Source organism: Prionailurus viverrinus, chromosome B1 (assembly GCF_022837055.1).
Source record: "Prionailurus viverrinus isolate Anna chromosome B1, UM_Priviv_1.0, whole genome shotgun sequence".
Taxonomy (NCBI): Eukaryota; Metazoa; Chordata; class Mammalia; order Carnivora; family Felidae; genus Prionailurus; species Prionailurus viverrinus.
In genome coordinates this window covers 128593072-128607566 of record NC_062564.1, presented here as the reverse complement: position 1 = coordinate 128607566, position 14495 = coordinate 128593072, and the positions used below count along the sequence as shown (strand labels likewise).

At 34.7% G+C, this 14495-nt stretch overlaps 1 protein-coding gene across 1 annotated transcript in view; it reads left to right on the top strand.

Moving 5' to 3' along the window:
- Window positions 1-14495, top strand: part of GRID2 (glutamate ionotropic receptor delta type subunit 2) — a 1470351-nt gene that overhangs the window by 773316 nt on the left and 682540 nt on the right. The window contains exon 4 of the mRNA XM_047856052.1: window positions 9752-9957. Coding sequence (XP_047712008.1) covers window positions 9752-9957 — 206 coding nt within the window. The remainder of the gene's footprint in view (window positions 1-9751; window positions 9958-14495) is intronic.

Genomic DNA, 14495 nt, shown 5'->3' with positions numbered 1-14495 from the left:
CTTAGATTTCAACCAAATCTCCAGGAGGAAGTTTGGTCAATTAGGTGGAATATGATATTAAGGAAGGCTCATTAAAAGCAATTGGTAGTAGTCCAGGGTAGGCTCACTATCAGAGAGGTGTATGCAAGGAATCAGTTGAATTCACTAGCCAATGGCTAGATTCCAGAATCAAGGAACTGACAATATACAGAAACCATAAAGTTATAGAAAGCTATAGAAGTAGGTAGTTCTTAAAGTAGAATAAAAGCAGATATATTGCTTTAATGGGAGGATTCCATTCTGAGAGTATTGATGACAGAAAAGTTGAATTTCATAGCCGGGAGGACTGAATAGAACTGATTTACCAGAGTGACATATGGAGTGAAATTGAAGGGTGCATTAGTGAATGAACTACTTGAGTTCCTTAATATCCTTTACCTAAAACAATATTGGTCCCACAGCCCAATACTGGATTTGATCTATTGATACATCTATTAGATGGATCAAGTTATGAAGACTAGAAGTGTAATACAATGACAGGGATCTAAGCAGCTTTTTACAGTAATGACATGGAGACATGAACTTATTGAAAGTAATTAGATATTTTACCATAATCTATTGCATAATCTCTACTTCAGTTTATGTATTGGTTTCATTCATAAGCAAGAGAGATGGCATTAGTGACTCCAAGCATATCCTTACAGATTATTACACTAAAGAAAGACCCTTTCCCTGCTTTGTCTGTATAGCAAATATCATACATGTAGGTATGTATCTATGCATCAAATCTCAGGCCATGTTTGGGTCCATTGCTCTTCCCTTAATCAAATAATTTGGTCAGGCATTTGGTGGACTCTCAGTCACCAACCTGAATTATGTGATGGGTGAATTACCTCTGGGTGAAGGGTAGGCATATATGCACCCATGTTCTTCTTTTTCCAGTTAAGGGAACCTTGCTTATAAGAAAAAAAAAATACTTAGTTAAGCATTAATTAGATCATTTTATTTTAATTAAGTTAAATTTTAAATTTTAATTTAATATTAAATCGACATATATGAAATATTTTAAAACTATAAGTACTTGTCTTTATAATTCAACATTTAAAATTATTTCTAAAACACACACCTATTAATTCTACTTTGAATTTGTTTTTGTTGGTTGATTTTGGTTAGCTGGAACTTATTTATGTTTTCAACCTTTCTGACATTTTCCTTAGTGCCAGGATAGTATATTCTCTTTTACAATAAGTTTTTTGGCCATATGTAAATTTCTGCTCTAATTTGTTAAACTGAGTACTTCTGAAAATCAGAGACCTTAAAGTGCATAATAGGTGTTGATAAAATATCTTAGTATGGAAATGATTAAATGAAATATACATTTTTCTCTTTATATAGAAATAAAATATTTTAACACCCGTCGACACAAAAGCAAAGAAAAAAAAAAGAAAAACAAAACTCAACTCTAAGGATTACTAAATGAGTTACTTATGGGCTCTCCTGAATTCTGAAAACATTAGTTTAATGATTCCAAATTAAGGGTCAATACATAATCGAGTGACCTGAGGTACTTACACACTACCATTAAGTACATCAGTGTATCACCCTTTCCTTACAATTACATTGCCATATGTTAAGCCCCTTTGAAATGAACACTGGCTGATCATCCTCATGAATGCATTCCAAGGAATAACATTTATTCCATGCATCTTGATGTAGGCTTAATCAAGGCCCGTAAAATGGACACATTCCTCTTAATTGATTGCAAATGTTTATAATTACCCTGAGAGTTTTTTTTTTTCAAATGTCTAATGACTATAATATTATTAACTATCTCTCTAGATAGTCTTAAAGCTGTTTATTGCTCATTTGGCCACTTTCCAACTTTCAGTTCTCTCATTTACTTCAGTGTGCGTCAATAAGCGTATAATTAATCCAAGCATCTTATTGAACTATTTCTTTTCCTTTAGTACGTATTAGGCCGAGTAGTTAAAAATGATATATTGAACTACTTTGGATTTGTTCTTAGTCAAATGTCCTTATTGATCAGCATTACTGTAAAGATGACTCTCATACTAAAACACTATGATCTAATGCTAAAATTGTAAGTTCTCATTAAATAGAAAATCTTAGTGATGGGCCACTGTTGCTAGACTATCACCTCAAAATCTAAGACGGCATATTATCTTTTTTTTTTCCTAAATACACTACAAATGGCAAGGACATACTCAGTGGAGACTTAAACTCCCTTTGAAGTAAGGGTTCTTCTAAATAAAAAATTTTAGATCACTCAGTGGTTGAAAGACTTATTTTCTCAGGAAATGAGGCATTTTGTACAGTATGCTTTGCTATCTATTCATATGTTGGGAAAAGGCATTCAGCTCAATGATGTAGCTCACATATCTGGCGACATGACATATTCCTTTTTATCTAAAAAAAAGTCACAAGATTCTACATAGTAATTTTAATGCTCAGAATTCTGTCATCATTTCAGAAACTCCAGGATTGGCTGAATGCAGTGCTAGTCTCCTGCTCCAAGTGAGGTCTTCAATGCATTAAGTGGTCAAAATGATTAAATATGCCTAATCTACTCAAATGAGGGAGAGAGATGAGTAGAGGAGAAAAAAAAAAATCAGAGACTTAGTGACAAATCTCTTTTCCTACCAAATTCAGTATTTTAAATTGGATATTTGAATATAATGATCTTGAGGAATACCATCTGATATATTCCAGATAATGTCACTAAATTTAGTTAAATTGCAACTATAGTTTGGAAAATGAGTAGTCAAGTGAGATTCTTCTATCTACTGTAGGGCCTGTGTTATCATCAGATGGTATAATAACAAACTCCTTGAGGGCAAGGACTGTTTTTTGTCTTGCTCAAACATTCTTTCAAAGTTCTTGACACATAATAATTGATTCTAAAAGGGGTCTATTTGGATGCTGACCACTGGTTTGCAATGTACAACAGGATATCATACTAATGGTTTGGGGGTCAGTTTGGACATGTATTTATACATTAGATTCTAATATAGCCTGGGATTTCTCTATCCTAATCTAATTAAATTTAAACCATTTTTAATATAGAGATTACATTTAATCTCACATTAGTAACCATGATAAAGTCATTATTTTACATAATTTAATAAAATAAATAATTGAGCTTCAATCAGCCACTACCTCTTGGAGAGTTTTTTGTGGGAAATGGTCTGAATAGGTTACACAATTCAGATGTCAGAGAAGTTGACAGTTGCTATAATGTCAACTTCTGAGGATGTTACCTCGGTCAACTTTTAGTCCTTATAAAGATTTCCTTTTTTCATTTTTTTTCACAGAAAAAGATAGCAGAAGAAAGTTAAGAACAAATGGGACTTTTGACTGGGTTAATAAAGTCTTGATAATGAAAATGTACCTTGCTTAGAAATTTGTGCTTAATAAACTGCTTTAATATTTCACAAAGCCCTATTTCCTTTTATCAGAACAACCCAGTGATTTGTTTAAACATGTTTCTTTTCATCAGTAAGGTGTAGTTAGTTGCTATTAACCCTGTGTTTCCATTCCTGGCTTCCATTTCTTTTATTGGCATTAATTACACTGAATCCTAATTACCTGTGTAAGTTATCCTTTGCTCCACTAAACTGGATGTATATCACAGATAGGAACTGTGTTTTTACCTTCATCACCAAACTATCATATATTTACAAAAAAGGTTTTGTATTAGTCAATACCCTTTCTCTTGAAAGGGACAAGAATTTACTTCAAACTAAGTGAGCAAAAAGAAAAAAAAAATTTTTTTCGTTGACTCATGTAGTTGAGAAGTCTAAGGAACAGCTGCCTTGCCTCTGTTTTACCTCACACATTGGCTTCTTTCTCAGCTTCTCTCTAAACAACACTGGCTGCGCATTCCCAAAAGTACATCATACCACGTGTGATATAAAAAAGAGATTTTTCTTTTCATTATCCATATATCAAATCTCAGTCCTCATTTGAATCCTGTGACTATCCAGGGATGTGGTGAGCTCAAATTGACCATCCTGGGATACATGACCATCCAGTAATAGAATATAGAACACAATAGAATGTTGAATACAAGGGATGGGGACAGGTTTGTTTCTTAAATGAAAAATGAAGTCTTGTTATTTGTAATAAAGGAGAAGAAATACTGGGAACCTAAAAACAACAGACATCAACTATGAAATTAGTTCCAAGTCCATAGGGTAGGTGGGCATAAAAGTAAGGATCCGAACCTGGTTGTCTGACATCAAGTGTACTGTGTTTTCCATAGATAATTGTTTCAAAGAAGAAAGATGCAATGGTTTATAAGGGCAAATTACTTATAATGTCAAATTAGCTTGAAAACCAAAACAATAAATGCAAGGAAAATTCCTGGATACATTCTGTCCTGTGCCATCCAACCCTCTCACCCCTTCAGAACTGAAGCACTTATTCCCCAATCTGTGAGAGCACTGACAGCTCAGTACCCTCCCAGGAATTGCCCTCAGCTGAGGAGAACCACCAAACCGAAGCCCATGAAGGATGATCAAGTTTCTCCTTCCACTGGCCCTAACGTGAGAGAACTCTGAGGGCATCCCACTTCCAGGGGTCTGGGCAGATTCGGTTGAGCAGTATCCCCACTCTCCCTCTGCTGACTCTTGCTCCCTTTACTGGCTACAGAAGCATTATTCCTGCAGGCTGTTCTTAATAAACATCCTGTTCTTCCATCTTTACCTCAGAGTTTGCTTCTCTGGAAAATTCAATCTTCTATAGCTTACTACATTTTTCTTAGGCCTGAAAGACAGCTAGTTAGATTAATTAATAACTGAAACCAATTCAGTGTTATTGGGAAGGGTATTCATGTCTGTTATATTTCTTGATATTTTTATTTAAAATTTGCCTCTATTTAGGGGCACCTGGGTGGCTCAGTCGGTTAAACGCCAGACTTCAGCTCAGGTCATGATCTCACGGTTCATGGGTTCAAGCCCTGCGTCAAGCTCTGTACTGAGAGCTCAGAGCCTGGAGCCTGCTTCGGACTCTGTGTCTCCCTCTCTCTCTGCCCCTCCCCAACTCACACTCTGTCCCTCTCTCTCGAAAATAAACATTTATAAATAAATAAATAAATAAATAAATAAATAAATAAATAAATAAAATTTGCCTCTATTTAAACAAAATGTAATACACACTACTAGTTAACATGTGAACATCTATTCTTTACCTTCCAGTGTAGCATGAATAGAAAGAAAATCATTAAGAGCAGTGACGATATGCTAATCCAGGTTCTCCAATAACTACCTTTAAGGGGAGCAAGCAGATCAGACTAAGAGACCATAATCTAGGCAGTATGCCTAATGTTTTTGGTATCTACATATATGGGGAAAAGGAGGATCCATAATCTTCATGGCTTTTTCATAGGAGCCTATGAAAGAAAGGGTAAGAAATTGGAGCATTCGTTCTCAAACTGGTTTCCTAAGAATCTTCAGCTGAGAAAATATCTGGGCTTTGTCATTAGAGTTTTTATTTTATTGTAGTGGGGTGGAGCTCAGAAAACTTCTTTTTCAACAAGTTTTCCAGATGATTACAAAATTAAATTAAGTGGACCACCATTTGAAAAGTGCTGACCTAAGGACTAGACTCAAGTATACTTCTCTACTAGTTTTCTATTCCTGCTGTAACAGATGACCACAAATTTAGAGGCTTTAACAACACAAATTATTATTTTACAGTTCTATAGGTTGGAAGGCTGACATGGAAGCCCATTGGGCTAAAATCAAGATATCAGCTGGTCTGTGTCCCTTTCTGGAGGCTCTTGGGGAGAACCTTCTATGCCTTTTCTAGCTTCTAGAGACCATCCACATTTCTTTGCTGAAGTTCTCCTTCCCCCTTCATCAAAGCCAACAGTGTTACATCTCTTTGAACTTTCCCCAAGGTCAACTCATTCTTCAGTAGTCAGATCTCCCTTTGACTCTCTCTTTTGCCTTTTTCTGCTAATTTTAAGGACTCTGTTATCACCAGATCCACCCCAATAATACAAGATACTCCCCATCTTAAGATCAGGGGATGAACAACCTTAATGCCACCAAGAGCATTAAACCTCTTTGCTGAATAACTTATTCACAGATTCCAGGGATTAGGATTTGGGCTTCTTTGGAAGGTCATTATTTCACGTAGCACAAGTTCCTTTACAGTGCCTGGGAAAAAAAGCAATTTTTTCCCTAATCTTATGTTTAATAACTTAGTTAATGAGCCTTCTACCACTTGCTGTTTTAGAATTATCTGGTCAGTAGAATCAGTAATCACTGGAATTACTGAACTGAAACTATATTTAACTTCCTATTGTTAATGAATAGCACTTAGTCACACCCACAGGCCTAGAAGTTCTTGAAGTAAGGCACTATGTCTTGTCTTCTTTCTTTCTATGACTTTTATTTTTATTTCTTGTCAAGGAATAGACACACAGCTGAACAATTGTGATGGTTAATTATGTTCATGAATTATTAAAACCAAAGGCCCACTCTCTCTTTTAATAACGCTTCCATACAGCAGCTAATAGACAGCATGATTCAGATTCTTCTCATATTAAGCTTACCAGTTGCCACATGTCGTGGGTGTTTGGTATTATTCTTAAATAAGGAAAGCTGTTACTATTTAATTCCTGCATTTCAAGAGTCTAAAACATTATGCTTGCTATTTTGGGTAACTAGCCAACAGTAAATTTTAGACAATTAGGTTCTATCGCATGGGAAGGGTGATCTCCTAATAAGTGATTATGTACTATTATTGTTAATAATAGTAACTGGTGTGTTTTAGACCCTCCACTGTAATTTACACACAGTAGATCAGAAAAAATACTTGAAAATTTTACGAAGAGATTATCTAGGTAGTGATAACCGGAATTCCAGACTAAGGAAGCAAAGTTGTAATAGCGATCTTGTATCACATCACTTTTGGGGCTATACAACAATATGCCATATTACTTACTTTCTGGCCAAAATAAAAGCTAAAAAATGCCATATGGTTTTAAATCAAGAGAAAACTATTTATAAGCTCGTTTGAGTTATACTATCAAACAAGTCACTCTCAGACTTAGACCGCTTTTCATTTTTCACACATAGGTTGTCATCCAGTTAGATCCTCTACTTAAACTTTTAAGAGATTAAAACTGTATTTAGAATAAAACCAAAGCTTCTTTCTGTGTCTCGCCAGGAACCACATAATCTGCCTCTCCCTATCCATACATCTGCACTCTGTTCTCCCCTCACTAACTTGGGTGCATCCACACTGGAAGCCTTTATGTTCTTCAAACACAAACTCTTCTCTGCCTTGGGCATTTATCATGCTATCATCTCTTCCTACGTCTTTGCTTGGGTAATGGCTTCTCATGTTTTAGATCAGTTTAAGTACCAGTTTTCCAGCAAAACCTTCCTTGACTATTATAACTAAACTCGATTCTCCTCGCCACCCTGTCATTATCTACCAGATCACCCTTATTGTTGCTTCCCAAGAACTTAGTGTGATTTGTATTTATTAGTTTGTTTACTTGCTTACTGTCTGTTTCATTGTGGGGACTGGTATTCATTGTTGTGTTCCTTGAACACAGCATTGTATCTGTATTCAATAAATGCATTTTGGAACATTTTTTTCCCTCAAAGTTAAGATATGAAATTGCACCAGTATGTTATATCTGTGAACAGAAGATTTCCTAGAACGTAATTGATCTGGAACCTTAAGATTTGGCCACACTGTTTTCTGGGCATCTTTGTTTATTTCAATGTATTTCTTGTTTGGTTTGTATTACATTTAACTGCACGTTTAAGTGATTCAATATAAAGAAACAACTACTTACAATTGAAAATCAAGGATCTGCTTTGGTGCAAATTGTAAAGGTATTTGGTTCTGGGATGGGTCCGAGGCTTCTGTATTTTTAATAAGATTCCCGAGGTGATTCTAATTCATACCAAGGTTTGAGAACACCTGTTGAATGTGTACATGGTCCTATTATATGTCTACCTATATCTGTAAATCTCCTTAGATCTAACCTTTTGTTTAATCCATACTTGAGTATTTTAAACCCTCAGGTACTTCCTGACTTGGACACTTAATGAGTACATAATTAATTATTAATATATTATTCTTGCTTTTACATCTCTTGTGCTCTAGATGAGGCTTTGTTCTGTCAAGCTTTATGATTCTGATATCCTGGATTTATAATATAACAAGGAATGAGATATATAATGCAGAATTTATACAGTAATCTATTTTAAGAGTTTTAGATTCACTAGATAGCATATACTATTTATAGAATTGTTTTAAAATAAAACTAATCATAAAAAGAAAGCAAGTTATTTTTATTAATTTGTAACCCTGCAAGTATAAACTTTCAGTATGAGCAAATATTGGTTTCCAAATTTGTAGCTATTTGTTTTCTAATTCTACGGGCTTACATATTGTTTTAATTGTTAATGTATGAAAAACACACGAGCTAATTATTGCCCTTGAGAGACAAATTTTACATGCATGCAAACATGTACAATTGGGAATATTGAAGTATAGTCCATTCATAATAAGCAACCTACAATTCTATTTACTTCTTATCTTTCACCAGTTTTTTATTCCCTCAAAACACTCTAAGCCATAGATATATAGAGAAAAATATAGTTTATTATATCATTAAAGCAAATCTGCTATATTAAGATTGTAAAGTTCAGATCCCTTCTATAAATAGCCAATGTGGTATGAAGAAATATTTGTAGCATTTCAGACACTTATTGTTACTTAAATATACATCAAAATACAATCTTTAAACACTTTTTTTTTTAGAATGGATTTGATCCTTTTATTTAAATATGAAATAGAGATAGTTTTCATTTGATAATCTTTTAGAACTTTGCTTATTTTGGACTTGATGTGTGAATATTTAGTTAAAATATATCTTATACACAAAGTACATCCCTCATACTCCTGAAAAGAGAACTATCTCCTACCAGGTTTGCAGTATTTGAGCTAAGGAAGTGGTACTCATAAAATGACAAAAGAATGGCTACTTTATTTGTGGTCTAAATGACCTGTAACGCTTAGAAGATAACCTCTCAAAACCCTCTTTCTATTTAGATTGTCAATGTCAAGTCTTAGTAATATTATTGTCTGTTTCTAGAACTGGTAGTAATTTTGATTTAGAGTCATCTGCCATTAATGATATTCATATTTTATCTAAAGTTAATATCACTCGTGAATGCTGAGCAAAATAAATAGACAAATGACAGTCTTCCTCAACTACTTCCCTCTACCCAGTCCTAAGATTTTGGTAGAGGTGAGATAATTTAAAACGCTCAGTGGAGACAAAGCAATTCATTTAAAAAATAATTCCTGGGGCGCCTGGGTGGCTCAGTCGGTTAAGCGGCCCACTTCGACTCAGGTCATGATCTCACGGTTTGTGGGTTGGAGCCCTCCATTGGGATCCGTGCTGAAAGCTCAGAGCCTAGAGCCTGCTTCAAATTCTTTTTCTCCCTCTCTCTCTGCCCTTCCCCTGCTCTCTCTGTCTCTCTCTGTTTCAAAAATGAATAAACAAAAAATTAAAAATAATAATGCCTGCATTTTTCACATAAACACATTATATTGTACTAAACCTAAAATACATTTGAGAGCTCTATCAGCTACTCAGTTAGTAGTTTTAAATAGTCTACAATGTGGAACAATAAACTGCATTTTGGTTTGAGTGAAATAGCTTTTATCTACCTTTTGTGTTCTAATTCACATTTCGATGTGCTTTTGATGTTCCTAGATATCCGTGGAATACAGGAGTTTTTGGACAAAGTATCTCAGCAGGGAATGGATGTTGCACTGCAGAAGGTAGAAAACAACATCAATAAAATGATCACCACTCTCTTTGACACCTTGAGAATAGAAGAATTGAATCGCTATCGAGACACTCTTAGGCGAGCCATCCTTGTTATGAATCCTGCTACTGCCAAATCCTTCATTACTGAGGTAAGTGACAATTGTCATGGGGTAGGGATAGGTGAAGAAGTAAATGCTTTGGAATAGACCTAACAGACAAGTTGAAAATTCAGAGAAGTGCTGGAGAATTAACTACCCAATTCTCATTAGCACTAATGGAAGTGGCACTGAATTTCTTGCTCATTGCATTTATCCCACAATGTCCAGTTAATTGCTGAGAATCTTTGTTTTTATGTATTTAAGCACACAGCCAGGACGATTTTAAGAAACCTCATGGGAGTTCAAAAGTGTTGTTGACCCTGAATTACTTTAACATGTTCAAGAATAAATTCTCTAAATTCTCTAACCAATCCTTAAATTTTTGCAAGTCAGAATAGTACCTCTGAGAAAAGATATACTTCAATCAGGCTATTATTGCCGGAACATGATTACTTTTACAGAAACATAGAGCAGATTTACTTCTGTGAACTCTGTACAAAGACAAATAATTAAAACTGTCTGAAGCTCTACAAAGTGATGCCCACTGTACATTTTATGATGCCGCATCTTCAAAATTTTAATTGTGTCTGTTCATTTGGCTAGAAGTTCCAACACTTTGTAAGAATACAATTAAGACTTTTTAATGATTGGTATGACATCTTTATGTTCTAAAATGCTTGCTATTGCCCTGACAGGATTATCGTCATTTTGCCTACTTCACGTTTTTATTTTTATGTAGTGCTAGAACTGGTCATGACAGTACATACTTTCACCTGGGTTTTATTATCAGTGTTTTTAATTTTGGTGACTATTTGACTAATACTTTTTTCCTCACTTCTCTAGTAAGCTTTCTTTAGCTCTCAAAGTGCTGCTATAAAGCCTCCAAATTAGGAATGTGCTAGAAATTCTTTGACACTCTATAATATAATTGGTATGAAGGAACTGAAGCAGAATATAAATCACTAAGAAGAATAAAACTTTTGGAAAACTATCAATAATGCCATTTTTTAACAGTTTAATAGAGAACTTTGTTATGCAGTTAAGGACATGTGTAGAATATTGACCTTTTCTAATCTATCAAATTACTCAGAGAGTCTCATTGAACAATGAAATGTTTCCACAAGAGAAAGAATATTTCCAATCTTACAGGAGTTGTTTTTTTTTTCCTTCAAGAAACACAAAATATGGTAGAAAATTTAAGACAGTATACACAAAGACATATAGCATAAATTAGAATCTTAAAATTATAATAAATGAGGCAGAAGCATCTATGGTCATCTTTGGTTGGGGGTTGTGGACATCAGGAAGGCTCATTGAGAAGACACATTAGAATTGGACTTATTATCATTAGTAGGAATTCACAAAAGAAGTGTGATATTCAACAGACAGATACAAGTCCATCTCAGCCACTTTCTAGTCATGTGGGGTTGGCAAATTACTTAACATTTCTGAACCTCTGTTTTGTCATAAATAAAATGAGAATACTATATTGGTTTCAACGTATTAAATTTGTAATATAATGAGACATCCTGTATTATGCCTTAAAGGGGGATTTGGGATGGCACCTAGTAAGTACTTAAGACATGGTAAGTTGTAGGTCATTTTTTTCTAGCATATAGTACGTTCCTAATCACAGCGGGTGCTCAAAAATTACTTGGCGAACTGAAAAGAATGTCAAGATGTGCAAAGACATAGTCCTTGATTGTATGCTCAGAATAAAGCAAGTAGTTTTTTGTATAGATTCAAAGTAGGATACACAGAAAAGAGAAGTGACACACACTATGTAAATCATGGATGTAAACCAGATGGCAAAGGCCTACTAATGTCAGGTAACAGTTCATATATATTTACCAAGCAGTCAGAAGTAACGGGCTAAGAAGAGGGACAAGAGGATCAGTGCTTTTGCCAAATCATGATCTTTGCTAGTATTCTGACCACGGTCCCCTATCCTTGACTTTGAACTTTGATACTTATAATAATCTCTTTCCAACTTTGTTCCCAAGCGTATAAAATATATATGTTTTTGTGATTTTCCTGAGACCTCTCTTCTTTCCTCTACCCAGACACCACTTTTCTCCCCCCACTCACTTTTCTTTCACAATCACTGATTTTATGTCTCCAAACTGTACTGTTTCTTCTATAGCCTCAATGACAGGAAGAATGTTAACCTACCCACCTTACCCATCCTAAACTAGCTATACTGTCCTTTGACCTCTAGAGTGGCTCCCATTTTCAATTAACTGTATTCAAACACCTCTCAGCTTGCTTCTGCTCCCCTATGTGTTCCAGGAGCATTTCCCCACTTAGGGAAATAGACTGGCCCTTCAGTACTAGAAACAATTAATTCAAAAGGCAAGCAGCATGGAATTTAGAAGGCAGGAGGCATCAAAGGTCTGGAGATACGAAGAATAGTTCTTGACTTAGAGGACCACTTGATCTAGTGGAGGAGGCAAGCTTGTAACTAAATAATAAAATATGAAAGAAAAATGCTGTAACAGTGATGAGTAAATGGTTCCTATGGTAGAACTGAAACTCTGCAGGGAGCTGGTGTTTGGCAGGAAAAAATTCACAGATAATTTGCTTTACCAGAATTGTGCAAAATTGTTAAGAATTCATTAGGCAGACAATGAAAGGCAAACAATTCAGTGTTTGCGTCTGTGTGTCTGTGATATACAGACAGTTTTAAAAATAAAACATGTGAATATTTTGTAATTAAAAAAGCAGGAGTCCCTTAGTCTACCTTTTTCTGTCTCCATTAATTATTTCCAGAATGAATTAATTTTTAAAATTTCATTTTTATTTTTATTTATTTTTTTTTCAACGTTTATTTATTTTTGGGACAGAGAGAGACAGAGCATGAACGGGGGAGGGGCAGAAAGAGAGGGAGACACAGAATGGGAAACAGGCCCCAGGCTCTGAGCCATCAGCCCAGAGCCTGACGCGGGGCTCGAACTCACGGACCGCGAGATCGTGACCTGGCTGAAGTCAGACGCTTAACCGACTGCGCCACCCAGGCGCCCCTTCATTTTTATTTTTAGAATACACACTCACATGATTCAACATTTAAAAATTTCAGAAGGATAACCTTCTGCCACTGTTTCTCAAACACCCAATTATCTTCTCAAAGGAAAAAAAATGTGTCTTGTGTTGCATTCCAGGTATACACATATACATATACATATACATATACATATACATATACATATACATATACATATACATATACATATCATACATACACCTTTTCACGTTTTATTACACAAATAGTGGTTTACTACATATGTGCCTGAATTGTTGTTACTTAGTAACATCTAAGAGCTCATTCCATTGAGATCTATGAAGTGCTCTTTATAATTTTTAATGGTTATATAATATTTCATTAATAGATCAAGTCACTCTTAGCTTTTTTCCCCATTTCTACTTACTCTGGTGAGTATTATTAGTTGACTTATTATTTTATCATCTACCTATTTCATTTTTGCTATCATAAATGAAGACTTAGTTCATTGACTTCACCCATATTCACAATCTCTTCTCACCTTTACTCCACTGCACCTGCTGTGGAAAAGGCATGGTGTCCCTGAAGTCACTTCATGGCTCTCTCACTTTTCTGCCTCCCTATTACTTTACTTTTATATTGGGTGTGTTAAGAGCATATATATTCTACTCTGTAACCATAAATAAACCTTTCATGCCTTGGCTAAAAGCTGATTCTATAGGATGAAAATCTATAAATGTGCTTATACTTTTATTACTATGAATATTTTTCACTGAACAACAAAGTATTGGGATATGGTTTATTGAGGGCCTTTTTCTCAGGTTTTTCATTTGAGTAATTACTTTCTTAGATTTTTTTTCTTCATTTTATCTTTGTTGGCTATTTAAAATCTAAACTCCTGTCTTTAGAGGCAAATCTCCAAACTCCTACTAATTTCCTGCCTAAGGTCTTCCCTCCCAGAGCCCTTTCTTTTCTATGCCATTTTTGGCACTTTCTTCATCACCCACTCATCTGGGTCAGATCTACAAATTCTTGGATCTCTGTCTTCTAGTCTCTTAGTTTCCTATATTGCCTGAGCATATCCTCAAGTAACTACTGAAAGAAGGGTATGTGGAGTTAGACTTCATCATTCTTTCTATTTATGAAAATATATTTGTTCTAACTTCATATTTCATGAATAAGTTGGCTAATTATAAACCTCTAGTTCAAAAATCATTTACCTCAGAACTTCATTAGCATTAATTTATTGTACTCTGGAATTCAGTCACCTGAAAAGAAATCCAATGGATGTTTGTTCTTATTTGCTTGAAGGTTGCTTGTTGTCCATGCTTTGAAATTTTGGGAACTTTATTTTTAATGTTTTCAAATTTCACAATATGTGTCTAAGTGGGTTTATTTTACCATCCCTTTAACTCTGTGCTTTCTAATTCTTTTTTTCCCTTTTAACATATAAAGTAGCTTTGACTTCTCAAACGTTAATCCTTAGAATTTTTAAGTCTTATTTTCTCACATTACCTTTTGTAAAGTATTTTTTCCTTAGTTCATCTTGATCTATTTCATATTGCAGTTGTTTTCAAATGTTTTATGATCC